This window comes from Orycteropus afer, unplaced genomic scaffold (genome assembly GCF_000298275.1).
Source record: "Orycteropus afer afer isolate SDZICR_OR568_19922 unplaced genomic scaffold, OryAfe1.0 scaffold00429, whole genome shotgun sequence".
NCBI lineage: Eukaryota > Metazoa > Chordata > Mammalia > Tubulidentata > Orycteropodidae > Orycteropus > Orycteropus afer.
Window position 1 is genome coordinate 223,394 of NW_006922016.1, and position 26,388 is coordinate 249,781.

Sequence of the window (26,388 nt, forward strand, 5' to 3'; positions counted from 1 at the left end):
GACAAGAACAGACATGTGCACACCCATGTTCATCACGGCACTATTTACAATAGCCAAAAGATGGAAACAACCTAGATGTCCATCAACTGAGGAATGGATATCCAAACTATGGTATATACACACAATGGAATACTATGCAACCCTAAAGAATAATGCAGAATCTGCAAAACACTGCACAACATGGATGAACTTGGAGAACATTATGCTGAGTGAAATAAGTCAATCACAAAAGGAAAAATATTGTATTAGTCTGTTATTGTAAAAGTCAAGGAATCATTTATCTATAGAAGGATATTTTCTTTGTTGGTTACCAGAGATGGGAGGGGATGGGAGGGGCGGGAATACTGTTAGACAGAGTTAAGTTTTGAGTTGGGTGAAGAAAAGGGCAATGTACCAAATGTGAGTGATCAATATAGTGGCATTGAGGAAGAGAAACACATAGAGAGGTACGTGGGAAGTACAGACAACAAAGATGAACTCTTTTGCACATATAGTACGGCATGGTCAGTGAAGGCAAACACAGGTATATGGGTGGATAGATGGGTGGTTAGGCTGAACTATTAGGTATGTCTATCAAGTGGGGAGTATACTCAAGAACATATATAGGGTTGGCAGACAATGGTCCTATAACTTTACGTGTAGGATCTAAATTCCCAGATGTATAGTGGAGCTGACAAGGGGCAAGGTTGTAGTCACTGCTTGGTCACAGCCACCTACCCAGAGGGACCGAGTAGTTGAACCTGTGGGCTTGGGATCATAGTCGCAGAGGACATCAAGCTCAATTGGCATAACATACTACACAAAACATTGTTCCATCTTCTACCGTGATGAGTAGCGACTGAGATCTCAAAAGCTTGCAAGCTGCCATCTAGATGCAACGATGGGTCTCTCCTTGTCCAGAGCAAAGAAGAATGAAGAAAACTAAAAATTCATGGAAACATTTTGTCCTAGCAACTGGTACACCATCTGATCTGTAGCCTGTACAACTATGAGATCAGAACAACTAGATGGTGCCTGGCTACTACTGTGAACCACTTGGAAGAAGATATATGCAGGAGATCCTGGATAGACAGGGAGAACAATTTGGAACAAAACTCAAAATCATTTTGGGGAAAAAAAAGGGTGGGGACCAGGTTTGCTGGCCCAATAAAGCCTGATGGAACCACTGAGACTATGGCCCCCAGCTGCCCTTCAGATCTGGAATTGAACATATGCCTGTGGCTTCCAACCAAACAATAGACAGGCATATGAGTTGAACATTTACCTGAGGTAGATACACTCCTTAGAGAGAGAAATCATGGGAGAAAGAACAGCTGCTTATGCACAGGGAGACAGCTCAGGGGGCAGGAGTGCATGGAGGGATGGACACAGGGAAGAGGTAATTATCAGGAAGAAGTAGGAGGGGAGATGTTGCATTGTGGTAAATTGTGGTCAATGTTATGAGACAAAGTATATCAAAAGTGCTGTATGGAAAGGGTATTTGTTCTGTAAATTTTCACCCAAATTACAATAAAAAAATAAATAAAATAAAAAAAACTACACATGCATACACATATAACACAAAAAATTATTCAAATTCTTTTAACCCCACAACCCAGGAAAAATTACTGTTCACAGTAAGGTATATTTCCTCCTAGGCTTTTTGCTATACAGGCAGTCCCTGGCTTACCAATGAGATCCATTCATACATTTATCTTTAAGTCGAATTTCTAAGTAAATCAGAACAAGTGCACTTTTTTTTTATTTATCCTTAGTTTAGTGCAAGAAAAGGACCCCTGGTAGTGCAGTGATTAAAGCATCCAGCTGCTAATCAAAAGGTCAACGGTTTGAACCCACCAGATGTTTTGTGGGAGAAAGATGAGGCAGTCCACTTCTGTGAAGATTTACAGCCTTCGAAACCTTAAGCGGGCAGTTCTACTCTGTCCTATAGAGTTACTATGAGTCCAAATTGACTCAGTGGCAGTGCGTTTGGTTTTGGTCTTTTGGTGCAAGGAAGCTTGAAGCCTTTTCCATGATTTAACAGTGTGATGGATTCCATGATATAAAAGCTGCACTTTCAGCAAATGAAGGTGAGTGTGATGGATAATTTGTTACAAGTGGTTATTGGGTCAATCATTTCAAAGTGAGGGCAAATTTACATAAAATTAAAGGGCAAGTGGGGGCCTTACTATATACAATTTTTGTTGTTACAATAAAACTGTGATTATGCTATATGCTATATATATAATCTTGACTTTTCAGTTAACATTATAGCATAAGCATTTTCCCATGCCCTTCGATTTTCTTTTCAAACACGGCCTTGAAAGGCTGCATACTATTCCATTATTATTTCTAGTTTTTTCCTATTATAAGTAATATGGACAACAGCCTTGAACATAAAAGATCTCTGTACCTCTAATTATTTCCTTTTAATAGAATCTTTAAAAACAGAAAAAGAATAGGTGTAAGGCAGCAAGTATATCAAAGTACTGTTCCACCACATCTGTTCTACCATCCAGTAGGGCTATTAATTTAGTCTGCAAACATACTATTGCCTTTGCATTTCTTTGTTACTAGTGAGATTATTTTTCAATTGTTTATTTGCCATATATATTTCTTTTTGAGAATTATTTGTCCTTTGCCTATTTTTGTATAGAGTGCTAATGTTTTCCATATTGATTTGTAAAAGCTTATTTACTAAGGATATTAACCCTATACAGGTCATATTTGTTGTATTTTTCCAGTCTGTCATCTTCCCTTTTACTTCTACATCTGTAACCCAAATAATTTTATGTATTCAAATATATACCATTTTGTGACTTGTCTATAGCTTTTATGCTGTAAATACCCAAATTATTTGAACATGCATCTAAATGGTAATCTATTCTTTCTTCTAGAATTTTTATAGCTATATTTTTTATATTTCTGAATAATGTGGCATTTCTTTTAGTGGAAGCTGTAAATAGAAAAAGCAACTTATTTCTACAAGTAACAAATTTCCCACTACTATATATTAAATAACCTATCCATTTCCCATTCATTAGTTCCTTTATCATATACTTAATTTTTATAGATAGATAGATATACACATACATACATAAATTTTATACACATAAGTAATATGGGAGCTCTGGTGGCGTAGTGCCTAAGGCATGTGGCTGCTAATCAGAAGGCTGCTAATCAAACCCACCAGCCACTCCTCAGAAGGAAGGCTGGGCAATCTACTTCCATAGTGATACCACCTCGAAAACCCGAGGAGGGGTCACTATGAGTCAGATCTGACTCGATGGCAGTGAGTTTGGTTTTTTGGTTTGGAAGTAATATGGTATGTACACACACACACACACACACACATTTTTATATACATAATGCATGCTTTCTATGTTTATTTGCCAACTGATCCCAATCCGCCACCACCCTACTTATTTTTGTAACTGCCACTATGCCAATATTTATGTGTTATTTAAAAAAAAAATTAGGATAGGGAGTCTATAAAAATACCTCCTGGGGAGATAGAGCAGTTGGTATACAAATATAAAAGGTACGTGTTATCTATGTGAAAATAACATACATAGATATATATGGAATTCTTTACACATTTCATGTATGAACTCATATGCGTTACGGCTATATAACCAAACCAAACCTAACCTGGTGCCATCAAGTCAATTCTGACTCACAGCAACCCCCCTTGGGTTTCCAAGGCTGTACATCTTCATGGAAGTAGATTAGCCTCTTCTGTCTCCTGTGAAGCAGGTGGTGGGTTTGAACCACCAACTTTTGGTTAGCAGCCAAATGCTTTACCCACTATGCCACCAGAGCTCCTTTAAAGCAATATAGTCTCATGTTACTTATTTAATTTTATTGTGATAAAATATGTACTAAAAAAGTTTGTCATTTTAATCATTTTTAAATGTACAATTGACTGACATTAATTATATTCATCCATGTTGTGATAACATCATCACTATTTCTAAAAGATTTTCATCATTGATCCATTTTGAGTTAATTTTCAAATATGGTGTGAAGTAGTGGTCCAAGTTCATTCTTTTTCATGTGGAAATCCAGTTGTCCAAGCACCATTTATTTAGAGACTATCTATTCTTTCCCCCACTATGGTACAAAAATGGCATGGGGCTGACATCCTCTGACCTCCTCTGCCTTCACAAGGGACAGAGAGACTCACCATTAGTGGTCCAAGGCTGCTTCCTATGATTCCAGACAGGCTGCCACCCTCCAGCCTTTTTATTCATTCTGATACTGGCCGTCCCGCTCATGGCACTCACTAATTCCCTGCTGGGTTTAATAATTTGTTGCAATGGCCACAGAAAACTCAGACAATACTCATGATTATGGGGTTTATTTGGTAGGCAACAGGTTACAATTCTTCAATCAACACAGCCTTCCTTCAGCCACGCTCTCAAGTACACCTCTCTTTGACCCTTAGCCTCTCAGCCTGGCCTCTGCCTGCTCAGGCAAGCATTACAGAGCTCTCTTAGCTTGCCAACAGATGCACCCCACTACACTACCAAGTCTCCTGCACTCAGTTTTCTCTATCCATGGGCCAGTAAGCCTGCCACTGTCTCATGCTGGTCTCTCAGTTCTGCTGTCTCTGCTGCCTTGGTATTGGTGCAGGGATCTAGGTAGGATGTGCTTCACTCCCAGCTCTTCTCTGTCTTGATGGTATTGAGATCTCCCCTTCTATCTTTGGGAGGACTCATTTTAAGCCTAGAGGGATGGCAAAACTGACCAATCCTCCATTGGGTTCTATACATCTTATTTGCACAATACAACCCTCACTAGGGTGCCATGTATCTTATTTACATTGTTAGCAAACTATCCAGGAGCTCTGGTGGCGCAGTGCCTAAGGCACTTGAGTGCTAACCAGAAGGCTGGTGGTTCAAAACGACCAGCCACTCCTCAGAAGGAAGGCCAGGCAATCTATTTCCAAGGTGATACTGCATCAGAAAGCCAAGGAGGGGTCCCTATGAGTCGGGTCCGACTTGACGGCAGTGAGTTTGGTTTGTTTTCGTTTAGCAAACTATCCAATCCCCTTAGTGGCTACAAGCACCTCACATTTGCACAGTCCCACTCAGTCATCTGGCGGAAATCATAAAGACCAAGGCTAGAAGACCCCTATGAAGTAATTCATCATACAACAAATGGACTTGACAATCTTGGCAATAAACTGTGCATAGATATATAAGTTTATTTTTGAACTCTCACTTCTATTCCACTGGCCTATGAGCCTATCCGAATACCAGTACTACACTGTTCTGATTACGGTAGCTTTATATTTTGTTTTCAAATCAGGTAGTGCAAGTTTTCCTACTTGGTTCTTTTTCAAGATTGTTTTAGGTATTTGGGACCTCTTACAATTCCATATGATTCTGAGAAACAGCTTTAGAATTTTGATTGAGACTGCATTGAATCTGTAGATCACTTTGGGTAGTAGTGACATCTTAACAATATTAAGTCTTACAATCCATGTTTTTCAACTTATTTGTTGTTGTTGTTGTTGTTATGTGCCGTCGAGTCGGCCCCGACTCATAGCGACCCCTCCTTGGGTTTCCGAGGCAGTATCACTACGGAAGTAGGATTGCCCAACCTTCCTTCCGAGGAGTGGCTGGTGGGTTTGAACCACCAGCTGTCTGGTTAGCAGGCAAGTGACTTAGCCACTATGCTACCAGAGCTCCCTCAACTTATTTAGGTGTTTTTAAATCTCCTTCAGCAATGTTTGGTAGTTTTCAGTGTATATGTCTTTTACTTCCCTGGTTAAATTTATCCCAAGGCATTTATTCTTTTAGATGCTATTGTAAATGGAATTATTTTCTTGATTTCCTTTTCAGATTGTTCACTGCTAGTGTAAAGAAATCCAACCAATTTCAGCATGTTAATTTTGTACTCTGCCATCTTGCAGAATTCATTTATTATCTCTAATAGCTTTCTTGTGGATTCTTTGGGATTTCTGATATATAAGATCATGTTCTCTCCAAACAAAAATGATTTTACTTCTTCCTTCTGATTTGGGAGCTTTTTTTTTTCCTTGCCCAATTTCTCTGCCTAGAACTTCCAGAACAATGCTGAACAGCAGTGGTTGAAATGGGTATTCTTGTCTTGTTCCTGATCTTAGGGGAGAAGTGTTCATTCAGTCTTTCATCATTTAGTATAATATTACCCATAGGTTTTTCATAAATGGCCTTTATTCTATTGAGTAATGTCCCTTTTATTCCTATTTTGCTGAGTGTCTCTATCATTTAAGGGATATGCAATTTATTTCTTACATAAATTTTGCCTCCCAAACTACAATGTTTTTATTACTATAGCTCAAAATATCTTTTCATTTCTAGTATATCAAGTTCCTCCTCATTCTTCATCTTTTCCAAACATTTCTAAGTCATTCTCATTCACCACACCCTGCAATGTTTCTGAAGACAGGCCTGGCAAGGTTACAGCCTTGAAAACCCTACGGAGCACATCCATCCTGCACCCATCAGGTCACCACAAGTCAGAATCAACTTGATGGCAACTACAACAGCAGCTTTTTTTTTTTCAGTTGAAATTTCTGAATCATTTGGTCCTGTTCCAAATAATGTGTCTGTGTTTTATTTATAAATACATTTTAGAATTATTTTTATGTGAAACTAACAAAATATGGCTATTATTTTTAATGACAACTACTTGCAAGATTGATGAAAGAAAATTATTCTCTATAACCACAGCCTAGTAAGATGCTATTTATCCACCAGAAGATTTCCTTCATCACAGTAGTAAGAGAAAATGAAAGTGTTTTTAACATTGCTTCATTAGTTTGTAAGATTATGCTGGTAAAAGAATAGTGAGAAAGAAACTTTCAAATACTGATGGAGACCTTCTGGAAAACAATTAGGCCATGCATTGGAAAACTCCTAATACAAAAGTTTTCTAGCCTTTGAATCAATAATTTCACTGCTAAGAATCTATCCTAAGAAAATAACCAGAGAGAGAGAGGTCAGTATTTGTGTACAAGAAATTCATTGTTACATTGTTTAGCAAAAAACCAGAAAATCTAAATTTGCAACACTAAGGAAATAGAGTAAATAAATTAAGGTTTCCATAGGATAAGTTATCTAGCTGCTGAAAGCCAAATGATTTGTGAAGTATTGTTAATAACAGATAAAATGTTCCTAATATAATATTACAGGGGAAAAAAGTAGGATTTTAAATATGTATTCAGTATGACTCAAATGTACTATGTAAAAAATAAATACACATATACCAGAAACACATTCGCTGGCAAATATGGTAGTTAGGAGCATGGGTTTTGAAAATGAACCAATCTACTTCAAATCCCAGCTGTGCCACTTTCCAGCTATGTAACTTTGGGCAAGTTAGTTAACCTCTCTGTGTTCCATAATGCTTACTTGGAAAATGAGGATAATAACAGTACCTACTTACAGAGTGGAAATGACAATTAATTAACGCATGCAAACAGCTAAGCACCTGTTCTGGCACAATGCAAGCACTCGATAACTACTAGCATCATTAGCACAGAAAACCAAAAGAAAGAAGAACATCAAAATACTGTTGTTGTTGTTGTTGTTATATGTCGTCGAGTCGGCCCCGACTCATAGCAACCCCTCCTTGGATTTCCAAGGCAGTATCACTACGGAAGTAGGATTGCCCAACCTTCCTTCCGAGGAGTGGCTGGTGGGTTTGAACCGCCAGCCTTCTGGTTAGCAGTCAAGTGCCTTAGGCACTATGCTACCAGAGCTCCCATCAAAATACTAACAGGCGTCAAATCTGAGTAATAGAGTTCTAGTCTGTTTCATTTTCTCCTTCATACTCTTTTCATTTTTACAAATTTCCTAAATATGTACTATATAATCAGAAAGAAAAAAAATGCATTATGAAGAAGAACATTTGATTAATTGGCAGTATTTACTATGTGCAAGAGTGGATGAACGCAGGAAGGGGACAACATGTCAATCAGACAGTAGACAGTGCTGTTCACCCCCCTTTCCACCAAGTTCGGCTTTCTGCAGACCCTCCCCTCCCCTCCAGAAGCCACTACTCACGGGTGCAGTTCCTTGGAAGCCATCCTCTCCAGTGTTGCTCTCGGGAAACTCACCCTGCCAAATGTTGGCATAATGTTGACCTTTTGGCTGCAGTTTGTTTCCCCAGGGGAAAAGTCTGTCAGAAGAGACACAGTCAAACAGGCACAGGCCTCTGGATTAAAGTCAAAAGAAGGAACGCAATGAAAGGGAGAACACTGCTAGCTTGTTCTGAGTGAGTTATTTTTAATCTTAAAGATATAAATAAATAAAGATTTTAATGAGGATTTTTTTCCAAATTTCTGTATACCAGCTCATGTCAAGTTCACAACAACCTTAGTCTTAACCCAAGTACTCAGGAGGCCTGAAATCAATTGCATATTTAAAAGAAGGACTTACAGAAGTCTGGGAAAGTAGACATCATTGTGGACTTATACGGTAGCATGATCAGGCACCATCTCACCACACTTTTTTTTATAAAGCCTTCACTATTTTAAAGAGCCTTTCCTAGAAGATGTGACCCTCACAGGCATTTTCTGCCTCATAGCTCTAGAAGCAGAGAAAAAAGGCTGCTTCAGAAGATGCCTAAAATAAGAAAATGCTAAAAGCAAGGCAGCCTGCCAAGTAGCTCTAAGGAGTAATACGTAATAACAGGGAGTCGAGTCGCTCGAACTGGCTTTGGACTGAAGGAAGGCCCCCTTCACCAGATACTTGGCTCTAGGGAGCTGTGAAGGGCTGGTGATCCAGCTCTTCACAGCTGAGTCTCCTCAGGGTCTCCTAAGTAACTCTGTGGAGATGAAGAAAATCCAAAAACAAAATAGAAAGAAATTGTTAATTATGTCTTTTTAAATCAACACTCTAACCTAAATAAGTTCCACAGTTTTAAAAAAGTTTAACACATTGTTAGGTAAGATAAGACCTGCCAAGTACCTATTTTCCAGGCCTCCTCGACAGCTGTATTCCCATTCAGCTTCAGTGGGCAACCGCTTTCCTTCCCATGTACAGTAGGCAACCGCGTCATTCCAAGAGACATGGAGAACTGGATGATCTGGCCTGACGAAGAGTGAGAGCAGAGTAAAGAGAGGCGCAGACTGGGACCGGAAATAGAAATGGGTGTTGGCGAAGCTCCAATAAAATCATCCTCAATTCTATCCATGACACCTAGGTAGATCCCCTGAGCTAGAGCTCAATTCCCAGCCAGGCCACATCTCCACCAAGGGTTTCTGACAACACAGGCTTCTATGTTTATTGTAATTCCCTTTGGAACTAGACTCAAAACATTCCTTCACTTTACAGACTTGGATTCCCATAAAATTTCACTGAGTATGATGGACAAGGGAGCTCTTGTAGCATAATGGCTAAGGCACTTGACTGCTAACCAGGAGGCTGGCAGTTCAAACACACCAGCCACTCCTCGGAAGGAAGGTTGGGCAATCTACTTCCACAGTGATAACTGCCTCGGAAACCCAAGGAAGGGTCGCTATGAGTTGGATCCGACTCAACAGCACATAACAACCACAACAACAACATGGTGGACATGGAGCTGCACCACCCAAATCCCCTCCAGCCGCTGGGAATACTGTCAGCAGCAGTTTGCAGCTGTTGGTTCCTTCAGGGTTTCCCACAGCTACAGAGAATGACCCCTGAACCACCAACAACCAATCACAGCAGGGGCATAAAGGCCCTGCCATTTTGGCTCCTCAGAGGAAAACAGTGATGAGACATAAACACCCCAGAGCTCTCTATGGATGTGGCTGAAACTCTGTCAAGCCCACAAGGCAGTATGACTTCTCTCTGTACCCAATTCTACTTCCCATCTTTTCTACTAGGTGGTGGTGGTGGTTTTAGATGCTGCAAGTCAGTTTCGACTCACAGCAGTCCATGTGAGCGAAAAGAACAGCTTCATAAGGTTTCTTTGGCTGTAATCTTTACAGGAGAAAATCTTCAGGTCTTTTTCACATGGAGTGGCTGGGTGGGTTTGAACCACCAACCTTTTGGTAAACAACTGAGTGCTCAATTGTTGTACCAGCAAGGTAGATCCCTAATAAACATTCTGTGTGCCAAAATCTATCTCAGTGTCTGTTTTCAAAGAACCCAATCTGTGCCACCACAGATCAACAAGCTATATTTGCCTCACCCTAACAGATTCTACAACAGATTCTAGTCTTTTCTTTCTTGAAGTTATGAAGGGGTGGGAATTGTTGGAGGAAAATTTGAGGATAAAGGATACACACATTTAGCTAGCACTAAACCAAACCAAGGGAGCTCTGGTAGCATAGTGGCTAAGGCACTTGACTGCTAACCAGAAGGCTGGCGGTTCAAACCCACCAGCCACTCCTCGGAAGGAAGGTTGGGCAATCCTACTTCCGTAGTGATACTGCCTCAGAAGCCCAAGGAGGGGTCGCTATGAGTCGGGGCCAACTCGACGGCAAATAACAACAACAACAAACCAAACCAAGGGAGCTCTGGTAGCATAGTGGCTAAGGCACTTGACTGCTAACCAGAAGGCTGGCGGTTCAAACCCACCAGCCACTCCTCGGAAGGAAGGTTGGGCAATCCTACTTCCATAGTGATAACTGCCTTGGAAACTCAAGGAGGGGTCGCTATGAGTCGGGTCCGACTCCACGGCACATAACAACAACAACAAACCAAACCAAACCCACTGCCATAGAGTCCATTCCTACTCACAGTGGCCCTTAATGACAGAGTAGAAATGCTCCATAAGGTTTCTAAGACTGTAAATCTTTATGGAAGCAGACTGCCTCATCTTTCTCCCACAGAGAAGCTGGTAGGTTCAAACTGCTGACCTTCTGGTTAGCAACCCAATACTTTAACCAGCATTGTTGTTGTTGTTGTTTGCCATCGAGTCGGCCCCGACTCATAGTGACCCCTCCTTGGGTTTCCGAGGCAGTACCACTACGGAAGTAGGATTGCCCAACCTTCCTTCTGAGGAGTGGCTGGTGGGTTTGAACCACCAGCCTTCTGGTGAGCAGTCAAGTGCCTTAGGCACTATGCTACCAGAGCTCCTTTAACCACCATTAGATAACATTAAATTAGAGCACTGGTGGCGCAATGATTGAAGTGCTTGGCTGCAAACCAAAAGGTTGGTAGTTCGAAGCGACCAGCCACTCCTGGGATGAAGATGTGGCAGTCTGCTTCTGTAAGAGTACAGCCTCAGAAACCTTATGGGTCAGTTCTACTATGTTCTATAAGGTCACTATGAGTTGGAATTAACTCGATGGCCGCAAGTTTGGTTTGTATTTAGGTGACATTGATTTAATTCCTGGTTCATCTTTTTATTTTCCAAGTGGATGATACATTTCTACTCTGTTCCTTCCACATTTCTGTAATCTCCAGTGCAATTATATCAGGACTTTCATTTATTCTTTCAACAATTTTTTACTGAATCACTAGTATGTACTAGTCACTGCTCTCAGTACTGGTGAGATATACACTTTTCTCAGAAGAGTCACTGTTTACTGTAGGAATAAAACACATTCTACTCTAGGTTCTCCTTCTTCACTTAGCTTTTCCCTCTACTATTAAATTCAGGAAATAAGATATTGATTGGGCACTAAGAGACCTATTCAGCCTACAGTATCCAAGAATTTTATGAATCTGTCCCTCACAGTCTATTTCCAAAATCATCCACCACTTATCCTTATCCCCATAGTAGTTGTGGAGACTGCCAACTTAGGCTTTGGAAGATTTTGGACATTTGTTAAGAGGCTATATCTATATCCCCAAAGCTGAATGTCATACTTCCAGCTCCCTTTCCATGGGGACAATAACCAGAAATATTGTTAAAAATAGAGGCTCAAAAATCCCATTTGAAAAATTAGGTTAGGAGAGCAGTTTTCTTGGGTTGTTAAGTCCTCAACCCAAGCTTTTCTCATCTCCAGGGTTTCCAAAGCCACTCTATTTTTGCTTGAGATAATTATTTGCTTGCTACCCTGGAGATTTGCTGACCGACTTGCCGCTCTGTGGTTTTTCCATCAGATGGTGGCTAAAAGTGTGTCAGTCCAGGACTGAGGATAACATGAATCTGAAACTCAAGGACTAGGCTTCTGCAGTGGGTGCCTAGCAGGACACAGCTATTATCCATAAGAACAGCCTTCTTCCTCATAATGACCTGCTTATAAGAGACCAAGTGGCAGGCTCCAAATATCTCATGGATGAGATATGTAACAGGCTTGTCAAAGTCAGGGGGTAGTACTCAAAGGCAACTCAGACAAGTCAAATGAGGAAAGAAAGAGGTCAATTATTAAGAGCCTACTATGAACTAGGTACAGTGTTTGGGTTTTCATATACATTATTCCCCATCATTTACTTTCCCATCAACCAATTAGAGGTTGTCATTCTATGAAAACATACAGCCATTAAGTTCCTTTTCAATAACATAGGAACTGATTTTAGAATGAAATATGTACTGGGGAAAGAGCTACGTGCCTCACCTGTGTAGAATAGTAGAGTCTGGCCCTTCTGGGTGTCTCCAGTTAGCACTTTTAACAGGTAACCACCAAGGAGCAGCTGCCACCTCAAAGCAAACCAGAACATATGGAGTTAGCTACAAGGACTCAGGAAAAACAATGACTCAGTAAGTGTAGCAAAAATCTCACTGTCTGGTCTTCAATTCCCATTTGAGCTACTCAACAAATCCCCTCACTAGAATATCAAAAGTAAAGATTTATATGTACACAAAAAAGTTTATGTGTAAATAAATTTTCAACAAAAAGGTCTCTAAAAATTATTTCATACCATAAAAAAAACAAGAGTGATCAAATAAATATATATTGAAATTGTATAAATCTCCAAGAATTTGAAAAAGATACACTGCCTGATAAAGACTAGTGGAACCCCTGAGCCCAGAGATCTTAGACACTGTTTAAGCCTGGAATTGAACTCACTCCCATTGGTCAACTTATAGCTGACAAGAGACAGGCCTATAAGGGAACAGTAAATCCAGGGAGGAACACACTGCTTAGAACAATCAACTATACGAGATCAAAAGGGCAGTATTTTCCCAGAGATAAATCTCAGAAGGCAGGAAGGGATAGGAAAGAAGGATAAATGCAAACATGAAATATAGGAAGGAAGTGGGAAGAGTGCTATTACACTGTGGGGATTATGATCAATATCACGAAACAAAATGTGCATGAACTGTTGAATGAAAAACCAATTTGCTCTTTAAACTTCCACCCAAATCACAATAAAGTTACAAAAAAATAAAAAAGATACACTGCTAGTTAAAGAGCTCTGATGGTGTAGTGAGTAAGGCATTTGGCTGCTAACCAGAAGGTTGGCAGTTCAAACCCACCAACTGTTCCACAGGAAGATGAGGCAATCTACTTCTGTTAAGATTTACAGCCTTGGAAACCCAATGGGGGTAGCTGTGAGTCAGAATCTACTTGATGGCAATAGGTTTTTATACTGCTAGTTAATCCTCTGTATCTCTAACAAGTGAGAGATAGGTAGCATTGTTCCTATTCAGAAAACAGGAAATTGGAGCTAACCTTACGATTAAATCTAGGCTGTAGGTCAACCAAGGTGAATGGAGATCAGGCCAATGTACAGGATAAAATCCCAGGTGGGTGTTTTTAGAGGATTCTGGTTTATTGCCAGCGCCAACATTATCTATGTGGCCCTGTACACTTCACTTTAGAGTCCTTATTGGGGAAATGAGACCACATACTACCTGCCTCACCTCACTCAGACTACCAGAAAAACCAAATCACTGCTGTCCAGATTCCAAAGGTCAAATTAGATAAAATTTTTGAAAACTCTCAGCAAATTACTACTAGGACCTTAACTCCTACCTTACGATTCTGTTTACCAGAATAACAACAGCAAGTAGTCTTCTTTTAATGGATGGTCAACAGCATTGGCTTTGCAGCCAGTGAAAACTGGATTTGACCCCAGACATCTTCTTCAAACCAAGCAAAAATTAAGTTTAACTAGTAAAAAAAAGGTCTGCCTTGAGCATTATGCTCTTTTGAGAATGATCTACATAGAATCAAACTGACAATAACAACTCAAAACATTAGAGAGCAGCTGTAGGGGGCAGTGAGTTTATGTTAAAGAGGGAGGAACAAGTTAGAAAAGGAAGGTGAGAATGGTTATACAACTTGAAGAATGTGATCAGTGCCAGTTAACTGTACAAGCAGAAACTGCCGAACTGGTGTATGTTCTACTATGTATATTCAACACCAACAACAAAAATAAAATAAATTATAAATTTAAAAAAAATTATAAAAGCACAAAACAACTATATTTGAATCGTCCCTTTCCTGCTTACCCTGTGACCCTTGGCAGCTGATTTAACTTTCCCAAGCCTGATTGTTGATGAAGAAAATAACAATATCGACTTCATGAGTATTACAAGAAGGAAATATACATAAAGGACTTTGAATTATGTCAAACACTTAGGAAGAAGCACTCAATAAAGGGAACCAGTCTCAACCATGGCCTCACGACAATCAGTCACAAAGAAAGTGACTCAAACGAATAATTATCATCTTTGCTAATAACTCTGGAGTTAGAAGTTTACAAAGGATTCTTCTAATATAAACTAGAGCAGATTCAAGGTTATCCCCATGACAATGTTACCCTCAATCATTTGCATCCTGATGAGCTTGGGTAAGTAGAAGACAAGAGGGCTGGGATCCAGCTAATTATCACAGCAATCACTAAAGAGACCCAACTCCATTCTTGTTCTTCTTTTTTTCTGCATCAACACAATCAAAACATACAGAGCATCCCAATCACGATTTGATGGACGAAAGCAATTTTTTTTTTAATTCAACAAAAGAGGTATTATGCCCTTAAAAAACACTACTACAAGGTGTTTTATTTTACACAAAGCAGGAGCAATGAAAGGCAGGGCTTTTATTTTATTTTATTTGGGGTATTGCAGAAACTTTAATCTAGGGATGTTCTCATTAACTGGACTGTTGGATGTTTAGGTGCCAGTGACAGGTAATTCATTTGATGTCAAGAGAAGACATGCATAGAAAGCTCAGGTCATCCCACGTTCCTTTCAAGGAAATCTTCAGCTCAGTCACTCAACTCTACCCCTCCCACAACACTAATAAGATAGACTCCACCATCACCAGAAGGTTCTATGCTTCACACTGCCGTCAAGTTGAACCTGACTCATAGCAACCCCTCCTTGGGTTTCCAAGGCGGTATCACTATGGAAGTAGATTGCCCAACCTTCCTTCCGATGAGTGGCTGGTGGGTTTGAACCGCTAGCCTTCTGGTTAGCAGTCAAGTGCCTTAGGCATTACAAATATGGCAAAATGTTAGCCTTTATTGAATCTAAGTAGTAGAATCTAGGATGCTTTTTCTCTCACACTTTCTTTTTTTTTTTTCCTGTTTTGAACATAGGTGTTCTGGTAGTGTAGTGCCTAAGGCATTTGACTGCTAACCAGAAGGCTGGTGGTTTAAACCCACTGGCCACTCCTCAGAAGAAGACTGGGCAATCAATCTACTTCTGTAGAGACTCCGCCTTGGAAACCAAAGGAGAAGTCACTATGAATTGGGATCTACTCGACGGCAGTGAGTTTTTTTTTTTTGTTTTGTTTTGTTTTGATTTGTTTAGTTTTGTTTTGAACACCGCATCATTAACAATTAAAATCCTACTACTAACAGACTTTTGGGAAGTTTCCAATTTGGGGCTATGCTATGAACATTCTTAGGCATTTGTGGCCTCTGGAAACATATATATGCATTTCTATTGATTGTGTACCTTGGAGTCTCACAGATGGATCACAAGGTATATATGTGCTTAGTAAAAAACTAAATACCAAACTCACTGCCATCGAGTCGGATCCGACTCACAGAGACCCCTCCTTGGGTTTCCGAGGCTTAGTTAGAGAGAACCAAATGGAAGCCTCAATAGCACAAGTCCTCCAAGGCTACTTTGAGGTGTGGTATCATGCTGCAGTAAACAATTTGGCTTTTGGCCCTGCATCATGAGAGCTGGACCACACCTGAGGCCAAGGAATGGAGGCTGGCCAGACCAACAGGGGCCACCTAAAGGCCTGATGCTGAGGTAGGCTCAGGAGGCCTGATGTAATCTGTCATGATCATATGGCAAAGTCAATAAAGGTCTTAAAAGATAGACACTCAGTGGAGCTTCCAAGGTGGTGAGAGCAAACACTTGCTCTCGAGAGGTTAAGCATATCCCCTGGAGGCACAGAGATTCTGCCCAGAGATCCCTCCCTCCTGGACTTCATCCCATGTGTATGTGTTTTTCTTCTACATTAAAGATATCACTTTCCGTAGAATTTGTGGCTTATTACCTAAGGCATCTGATTGCCAACCAGAAGGTTGACAGTTCAAACCCACTGGCCACTCTGCAGAAGGAAGACTGGGCAATCTACTTCTGTAAAGATTTACCACCTCAGAAACCCAAAGGGGGTCACTATGAGTCGGAATCAACTCGATAGCAATGAGTTTGGTTTTGTTTTTCCAACAGATTATTGGCCCAAATAAATAATCCTAAGAAATAGAGAAGGGGCTGATACTGCTGACCCAACCTCAGATGAATGGGGACAGAAAAAGCAAATAACCATGGACCTAGCCCAGGGTAAAATAGGATGGGACAGACAAAGGTCTGAGCTGGCAGCTGGGGTCTGAACTGGCCAGGGAAGGGAAGCTGATTCCCACAGGATGCAGCTGGTGTATGGAGTGGGATTTATTATTGTGGTGGTTATGTTTGTGTGTCATCTTGGCTGGGCCTGGTTGAGTGGCTGTGCAGCTGGTGGTAGCTATTCCCCATGATGAGACTGGCAATCAACTCCATGGTGGGATCTACCACAAGCAGCTGAGTAGCTGCCTTTGGGTATGTGGTCTGCTTCCTGTATATAAGGAGAAGCCTTTGGGAATGGTCTCTAGCTTATGCACCTTGAACCTTGCATGTAGCTGTCATTGTTCAGCAGCCTGCCATGCTCTGCCGACCTTGGGACTTACAATAGACTTGAATTAATGGTCTGCCGTGTGATTTGGTAATATCAGGACTGTGCCTTGTTACTTGTCAACCTTGGGCTTGGCAAACTCAGCAGCCAGCAGTTGTCTGAATGAAGAAATGCCTCTAGCTTCAGTGGGCCAGGAGCTGGAAGCAGAGCTGAAGCCCAAGGCTGAGGGGCTTTCACCCAGCCCTTAGAGCCTGGCACTTTGAACTTGGACTTAAAGCCTCCAAACGGTAAGAATAAATTCCTGTTTGTTAAGGCCATCCCATTTGTGGTATGTTTCCTGTCAGAGTGGCACTAGGTAACCAGAACAATTATCCATCACAAATTTGGCATCAGGGGTGGATGATCTCAGCCTCCCTGCACTGGTTGAATATAGCTTCCTATTCCTTCAAAGGGGATCCTCCTGGAGTTGGCATAATTATAGAAAATCCTCAGGCAGCTGCCCATTCTCCTCTCCTCTTCTCAACTCTGTCTGGCTACAAATATTTATTGACTAAAGCATCTGACTGCTAACCAGAAGGTTGGCAGTTCAAAACCACCGGACACTCTGCAGAAGAAAGACTTGGCAATCTACTTCCGTAAAGATTCACTGCCTCGGGAACCCAGTGGGGGTCCCTATGAGTCAGAAATGACTCGATGGCAGTGGGTTTGGTTTTCATATGCCAGATGCTGAGCCTAGTTCCTGGAGGGGATCCACAACTCCCTGGTATCATGAGATCATGATTTAATACAGCTAGCGTACTGATAGCTTTTAAATGATTTATTTTACATGCAATAGTTGGTTAATTCTTTAATTACACAAACCAAAACCAAACCACATCCACTGCCATTCAGTCTATTCCAATTCATAGTGACCCTATAGGGCAGAACAGGACTGCCCCATGGAGTTTTCAACGTTGTAAATCTTTACAGAAAATATACTGCCACATCCTTCTCCCACAGTGCAGCTGGTGGGTTCAAACCACTGATCTTTTGTTTCATAGCCGAGTGCTTTAACCACTGTACTACCAGGGTTAAAGTGCACAAAGTGGAGTACAAAGTGTGGATCTAGTCACTGACTGAATTTTCCTTCAAAAATGTCAAAATTCAAACTGGTGGGTCCACACATTAGTGCGACTATTCTGATTTCATTCCTTCCTGCTCAACACACACTGTCATTCATTCTAGATATGCGCTTTCATTTCTCCCAGTATCTCTTTTCAGAAATCTTTCACTTTACCCCAGCAATCCACACTATACAAACCACTAAGATTACCTGACTTAAAGTTATAGAACCACATGATGATGACCAACCTCAACGATATGCACAGTGAAACAGAAAGAGCACATTTACCCTGGCTTCAGCATGGGGGCAGGATGGAGGCAGGTCCTGATAACACTGTTCTTGACCAAGAGTCACAATCTTTTTTAAAAAAAAATATATAATAATATTTGACACAAGTAAGCAAAGAAGTATCTGTTGTTATGTGTCAAGTTGATTCTGACTCATGGCGACACCGTGTGGTACAGAGTAGAACTGCTGCATAGAGTTTTCTTGGCAGTAATTTTTTTATGGAAGCAGATCAGCGGGTCATCCTACCACAGAGCCGCTGAGTGGGCTTGAACTGCCCACTTTTCAGTTACCAGCCAAGTAGTTAACCACTGCACCACCAGGGATCCTTAAAGAGATATACTTAATATTATAACATGTTTCTAGTAGCAAAAAAATTACAAAGCAGACTATCTGTCCTTTGTGTCCATCCATATGAAGGAATACTATGCTATTATCAAAATACACTCTGACAAGGAAATATTACATATTATTTTATAAAGGTAATAACCTATAGATTAAAATACATATTTGATGCTTTTTCTGTAACATATTTGTATATGTATTCTATTACTACCATAAGAGGAAAAAATCTAGAAGAATATACATTTAACAAAGGAAAAGGACTAGAAGAATAAAATACTTTGTAGAATGAGCATGAATCATTCTAACAGGTTTCCTCTACCTCAACACTACTGAGATTTGGGACAAATAATTCTGTTGTGGGGGCTGTCCTGGGCATTGTAGGAGGTCTAGCAGCAACCCTGACCTCTACTCATGATATCACTATCCCCAAGTTGTAATATTAAAAAATGTGACCAGACATTACCAAATCCTTTGGATTAGGGCATAAGAGGCAGAAACATCATCCCTGATTGAGAACCACTGTATTAGGATAATCAGAAAAATAATAAAGATTATTCTTCTTAAATGTTAATATGTAGTTGTGGTACTTAAGGTTGTATGTCAACCTGGCTGGGCCTGGTTGTGTGGCTGGGAAGCTGAATGTAGTTATTGCCCATGGTGAGATTGGTAATTAACTCCACGGTGGAATTTACTGGAGCAGCTGAGTAGCTGCTTTAGGGATATAAGCTGCTTCCAGTATATAAGAAGCAACTTTGAGGACAGTCTCCAGCTTATGGCATGGTCGAACCCTGCATATAGCTGAATCATTGTTCAGCAGCCTGCATGTTGCCCTGCCGATCTTGGGACTGTCTCTGGACTTGAATCAATGGCCTGTTGTGTTGTTTGGTAACACTGGAACTGTGCCTTTTCACTTGTCAACCTTGGTTTTGTCAGCCTCAGCAGCCAGCAGCTGCCTGAGTGAAGAAAAGCCTCCAGCTTCAGTGGGCCAGGAGCAAGAGGCAGAGCTGAAGCCCAAGGTCCAGGGGCTTTCACCTATCCCCTAGAGCCGGGCACTTTGAACTCGGACTTCAAGCCTCCAAACTGTAAGAGAATAAACTCCTGTTTGTTCAAGCCATTCCATCTGTGGTAAATTCCTGTCAGAGCAGCACTGTTGTTGTTGTTGTTTTATGCCATCGAGTCGGCCCCGACTCACAGCGACCCCTCCTTGGGTTTCCAAGGCAGTATCACTACAGAAGTAGGATTGCCCAACCTTCCTTCCGAGGAGTGGCTGGTGGGTTTGAACCACCAGCCTTCTGGTGAGCAGTCAAGTGCCTTAGGCACTGTGCTACCAGAGCTCCTCAGAGAAGCACTAGGTAACCAAAACAGGAGTTCATAATATTGTAGTCATTAACAGTATCCAATACTGGAGAAGGCTGTCTGAGTTTGAACAACAGTACCCCTTTTACAAATTGCAGGATCTCAGTTGTATTTAACTTCCCCAAGACCTCAGTTTTCTCATCTGTAAAATGGAGATATCCAGAACCAAAACCAAATGTGTTGCTCTCAAGGAGATTCCAATTCATCATGCCCCTTATTACAGAGTAGAACAGCTCCACAAGATTTCTTGGCTATTATCTTTATGGAAGCAGATCATCAGGCCTTTCCTCTGTGGTGCCACTAGATAGGTTCAAAGTCCCGACCCTCAGATTAGTAGTCAAATACAAACCATTTGCACCACACAGGGACCCAAAATGGAGATGATACTAAAAACAACTACTTCCTAGGATTGTTGTGAGGATTCAGTGAGGAAATATACATTACAAGTTTGGAACAGTACCTCGTACAGAGTAAGAATTGCACACACGAATGCTATTACTACATTATGAATTATTTCTATAATATAAATATATTCTATATAATTTATATATAATAAATGATCAGTACTATTTGTTACTGTAAGTTACAATATTCTTTTAGAGCTTTCACATGAGACACATCCTAACTGCTTAAAATCTGGCCCCTAGTCCTTCTTCAAGGAGTCCTGATGGCCCAATGTTTAAGTACCCAGTTGCTAACAGAAAAGTCCACGGTTCGAACTCACCAGTGGCTTTGCCTGAGAAAGATCTGGCAATCTGGTCCTGTAAATATTAAAGCCTGGGAAACCCTATGGGGCCATTCTATTCTGTAACTGGGGTTTTTATGAGTCACAATCAACTCATATTACTACTATTACAGTACCCAATAACAGTAACAGCAATCGTTATTCAGCTTGAGTTCCATGCACCTGCCAGTTTTCCCTTTTTGGAATGCTAATAGGCTGAGAAAGCCTTACAGAAGGAAGGGTAAGAGGCCAAGGAAGTGTTGGAGCAGATGTCACTTCCAAAGAATTCTCAAGAGTATGTAATTGTCACTGTCAATCACAAGCACACTGCCAGAACCATACAGAAACTAGCCCATTCCTGAAGCAAACAGCACCATGAGGATGTGGGGAAGGTGTGAAAGCAAACTGAATGCAGAAAGGAATCCTCAGCCCCACACTAGAGAAAACTTGGGGGCCTGCAAGGGAACCAATCATACCCTTCTGAGACACAGACTAAGTCAGCATTATCAGAGTCAGACCTGGAGCTAGGAGACATTTCCTCACTGGCAGATAAAGAAGAAAAGACAAGTAATCACAGTCAACCCACCACTGAGGACTAATGAAAGCAGAGGTGGGGCATCATTCATCATGGTCAAATTGCCCGAGGAAAGCCATAATGTTCCCTGGACAAAGTGATGGCAAATCCCATCCAATCTCACTGATACTGCCTTTGCAAATGTATTTCTTAACTTTTAAAAATTTGTTCTTGAACTCCTGGTTCTGTCTTCAAAATAAATGCTCTTCTAACTACTTTTATGAAATAATCAACTTTATTTATGAACTTATGAAATAATCAATTTCTGAGAGTCATAGATTAGCCAGTTTTTCAAAGTTACACTACAAATTATGACATCACTATTCCTTTTCTAAAGGTCCCTAGGTGTCACAAATGATTTGCACTCAAGTGCTCACCTAAAGGTTGGTGGTTCTAATCCACCCAGGAGTAGTGCAGAAGAAAAGGCCTGAAGGTCTGATTCTGTTAAGACTACAGCCAAGAAAACCCTACAGAGCAGACGTACTCCCTAACACACAGGTCACCATGAGTCTCAACTGACTCCATAGCAACTACCAACAATAATTCCTTTTCTTGAAATGAACAGTCTTCCGGGACGTTTGTTTACAGAGCAGAAGTAGCAATGTGAGCAGACTGACATTGACATCTAAGATAGTCTGTTTTCCTAAAAACAGAACTGGGGGGATGGGGGAGGTAGTTGCTGCCTATACTTTTTCTGTTTGACTAAAACAAATTCCAGAGATAAAGCACTCCCTTATATTGAGGGGGAAAATGTCTTTAACATGACCTATTTCTTGTCAACCATCTCCTTAGCAACTGTCTGGGGTTTAAGTTGAAATAGCTGCACCAGACAGCAAGTAACCAATTACAACGTAAATAGAGTCCACATGAGTGTGGATGCCCCCTTGAGAATGGACTTTAGAGAGCATAGACATCTTTTTCTCACCCTTCCCTAGGGACATAACCAGACTTGTAGTAACAGCTTAAAGAAAAGAAAACGGGCAGATAACAAAGGTGACTTTATTCTTGCCTTAGAAGTGGTAAATTATGATGCTGCTTCTTATGCACACAAAGACAGGAATAAAATCAGCACAGGGAAAAAGAGCACTGGGTAATTAGGCATATTCAAGTGTAAAGATGTCAAGCTCACAACTTTACAACTTTAAAAATTAAATGCATTTAGACAAGTGAATTAAAAAGATGGACGCTTCTTGAAGCACGGTATAAACATGACAATTATCCACATAAAAACATCCTGGGAGAATTTTTCAACTGGCACCAGGGAACAATAAGAAATTGCAGACATAGTCAAGTTTCATGAGTATAAATAAAACTTGAGGAGAGTCAAACAACTGAAGGAACTGGATGGAATAGAGAGCACACAGCCTGAGTAAAAATGTCCCCTTCAGCATCCAATACAAGCATGGAAGCAAGAACTAGGCCTGAAAAGAGGGTAAAAACAAATCCATCATTATATAGGTTGGTAGTCAGGTCTGACAGCTAATTTCAAATTGAATCTAACTCAGTTACTTTGACTACTTCATAGAAGGCATAAGAGAAAATACATGCTTTTCTGATTAGGTTAGAAATATTTATGAAACTTGACGCAGACCTGAAATTTTTCAACACTTTTTGCTTTGGTTCTTAGTAAAATTCCTCATGCTATAATACATTGCATTCCCAAGGCACAGAACAGTATACTGTAAACAAGAGGACTGGAAACCTATGCCTAGTCATTCATTATACAAAATGTGCCAAAACTGGCCTGAGTATCTCTGGACTCAAATAACCCTTAAAAATGAACTAATTCACTTCATCCTCAGTTGAGAATTGTATAAAAAGGAGAGGTATGGGTGATTTAGGGCTTAAAAAAATATATTATTAGAAACAATGGAAGAATAGTTTTTTTACTGATTTCAAAAACGACTTTTTACATCTGTGGGATAAGAAGCAATAAGGTGATTGGTATAGCCTTTTTGGAAAGTAATTTGACAATACTCAGCAAAAGCCTGTATCATATGCATACCCAGCAAGGAGACTGGTTGAATCACTTATGGTATAGCCATATGAAGCAACACAACATAGTCATTAAAGATTATATGCAGGAAAAAAAATAATTAGTTGGATAAATGTTCACCCTCTACTTTCAAAAACTCAGCCATTGAAAACCCTATTGAGTACAATTCCATTCTGACACACATGGGTTGTCAAGAGTTGGAGTTGACTCAATGACAACTAAATCTTCAAGGCCCTGTATAACCCACCCTTTTTGCCTGTTTGTCCACTTTAACCCTAACCTCTACCCTTGTTCAACGCTCTACTCATTACTGCTCATGCTAGCTCCCATTCATCATTTAGGCTTCAGCTCAAGTGTCACCTTCTCAACCACCAAAAACAACTAAACCCACTGCCATCAAGTCAACTCCAATTTATAGTGACTTCCATTGGGTTTCTAAGGCTAGTCTTTGAGGCTGTAGACTGCTTTATTTTCTTCCCGCTGAGCAGGTAGTGGGTTTGAACTGCCAGTCTTCCAGTTAGCAGAATGCCTTAACTACTATGCCACCTGAGCTCCTTTTCACAGCTATTCTATACCCCAACCCCTTTCTAACCCACTGCTTTTTTATTTTAATTACAGATGATTTATCAAAACAGTATCATAGTCACCTGTAAGTTTACTTGCTTATGCTGTTTCTTACTAAAATTATAAATTCCACAAAAGCAAGGTCTTCTATCCGGTTCACTCTTGTGTCCACAGTACTTAAAACACTGCCTAGCCCACAATACATACTGGATAAGCACTTAAGAATAAATTCAATAATTTCTTAGATTTCCAAATCCCTCCCCACCTTGGATGACCTGCTTCTGGATAAATACCAATTTTAAATAGAATCTACACGTGGCATGTCCTTTTGTAAAGAGGGAAAGAGAGGATTACCTCCTGGCTTATAGGTTTTAAGCAGGTATCTGTAGTAGGAAAGTACAGGTTGGATCTCAAGTACTCAGCTCTATCCAGAATTTAGGCGAGTCATTTGCCCTTCCTGAACCATGGCTCCCTCATCTATGAGAGGAAGAGTTTTTTGCCAGATGGTTTTGAAAATTCTACCCACTCCAAATTCTCATTTTTGCATAAATTTCTCTTAAAGCTGGAATTCCCTATAGATGACTACCTATTCAATAGTCTGGGAGCTCTGGTGGCATAGTGCCTAAGGAATCTGACTGCTAACCAGAAGGCTGGCGGTTCAAACCCACCAGTCACTCCTTGGAAGGAAGGTTGGGCAATCTACTTCTATAATGATACCACCTCAGAAACCCAAGGAGGAGTCACTATGAGTCAGATCTGACCCGATGGTAGTGGGTTTGGCTTGGTTTGGTTATTCAATAGTCTACCTTCTCTGTGTCACCATAGAGTTTTATGATATAAATCCCAGCATTTGTGAGGTAGAGGAAGTTCAAATTATTTTATTTCTTAATCCAACTTAGGTCTCAAAAGACCTATAACTTGAAAAGAAATTCAAGGACACCTTCAAAAGATATTTCAAATCTGAGCCCTGGGGCTCCAGCATGCCTCACACACATTCACTCTGATTAGATGCCTTAGTTTGAAGCATGCTGGGAAAAAAGTCATGCCCTGTTATCCACTAAACCGAGTTCTCACCTTGCAGGGTTATCAGGTTTTGCTTCCTGAGCCTATGCCACACACTGATTCCTAAGTGAGGCTGACAATCACTCTTTTCAAAAATGACACAAAAGACAGTTGTGTGTCAGTGTTCCCTTCTTATCTTACCTACTCAGCCAGCCCTGGGCTGAACTTCCTGAATAACTCAGTTACTGTGACCACCTCAACCCTGTTGACCAAGCTGGTATCCTCCCACCAAGGTAAAATAGTTCTCCAATATGAGATGGGTCACACCAGGTCTCAGCCCCAGACCTTGCAAAAATGAAATGCTCCAGAAGATGACAGCCCATTGGCATTCTTTAATTTTTTGGCAAATAATTTTTAAGTGCTTATTATGTAATAGCTGGAGTCCCTGGGTGATACAAACAGTTAATGTGCTCAACTGCTCACCAAAAGGATGGAAGTTCAAGTCTACCAGAGGCACCTCTGAAGAAAGGCCTGGCAATCTACTTTTGAAAACTCAGCCATTAAAATCCGAGGGAACAGAGATCTACTCTGATACAGATGGGGTTGTCATAAGTTGGTGCTGACTTGATGGCAACTAGTTTATGTGACAGTTACTGTGCTGGAGATATAGTAAGTGAATAATACGGATGCACCCCCACCCACCTTCACAAGACTTGTAACTAGTAAAGGGAAAGACATTAAACAGATACCTTCACTAATGATTATCACTTTATGTGACATGAGTGATATGAAAGGACATAATATAAAAGGAAACAATAAAAACAAGTAACACATGGAGATTATCTAAATCTGCAACATGGGACCATAGAGAGGGGGCTACAAACAAATTTCTCAGAGAAGCTTAGCTGAGACCTGACGATATAGAGCTGAAGGTAGACAGAATACATGGGCCCCGGTGTTCCTTGCTAGATGCTTTGGCCTACTTTTCCCAAGGTGGGCTTTTCCTTGTCTGGGAGGCTCCCTTTAAATCCTTCTTCCTCACCCAGGCCTTCCTGGATCACCCTGTCATAGTTGTTGTGTTCCATATGCCTCCCCAAACTCCTCCTCAGTACTCTTTAACACAAAAGCCTGTTGGTTTCCTTTCTAATACTTTCCTCAATTTGTTATTACATTTTATCTGGACACTTCAGAATGGTGTGAATTTCATATACTCTTAATTCTTTTTGATAATTTTAAGACAAACAATAAATATGGCTTCATTTTTATTCCTCTAAGACATTTGATATAGAAAACTCATAATTTAGGGAAAAGAAAACTAACTTTCGTTCAGACTGTATGTTATTGGATCTATAGGCTTTCAGCAGCTAAAGGGCAAGGATAAGGTCTATGATCCCTGAATTCACAGGACTAGCACAGTACCTGGGAGCTCTGGTAGCATAGTGGCTAAGGCACTTGACTGCTAACCAGAAGGCTGGCGGTTCAAACCCACCAGCCACTCCCCGGAAGGAAG

The 26,388-nt window shown here is 40.7% G+C and overlaps 1 protein-coding gene across 1 annotated transcript in view; it reads right to left on the bottom strand.

Annotated features, from left to right (window-relative positions):
- Positions 1-26,388, bottom strand: part of SUMF1 (sulfatase modifying factor 1) — a 197,502-nt gene that overhangs the window by 92,638 nt on the left and 78,476 nt on the right. Inside the window, exons 4-6 of the mRNA XM_007954056.2 lie at positions 12,467-12,549; positions 8,943-9,065; positions 8,037-8,151 (exon numbers count right to left, since the gene is read on the bottom strand). Coding sequence (XP_007952247.1) covers positions 8,037-8,151; positions 8,943-9,065; positions 12,467-12,549 — 321 coding nt within the window. The remainder of the gene's footprint in view (positions 1-8,036; positions 8,152-8,942; positions 9,066-12,466; positions 12,550-26,388) is intronic.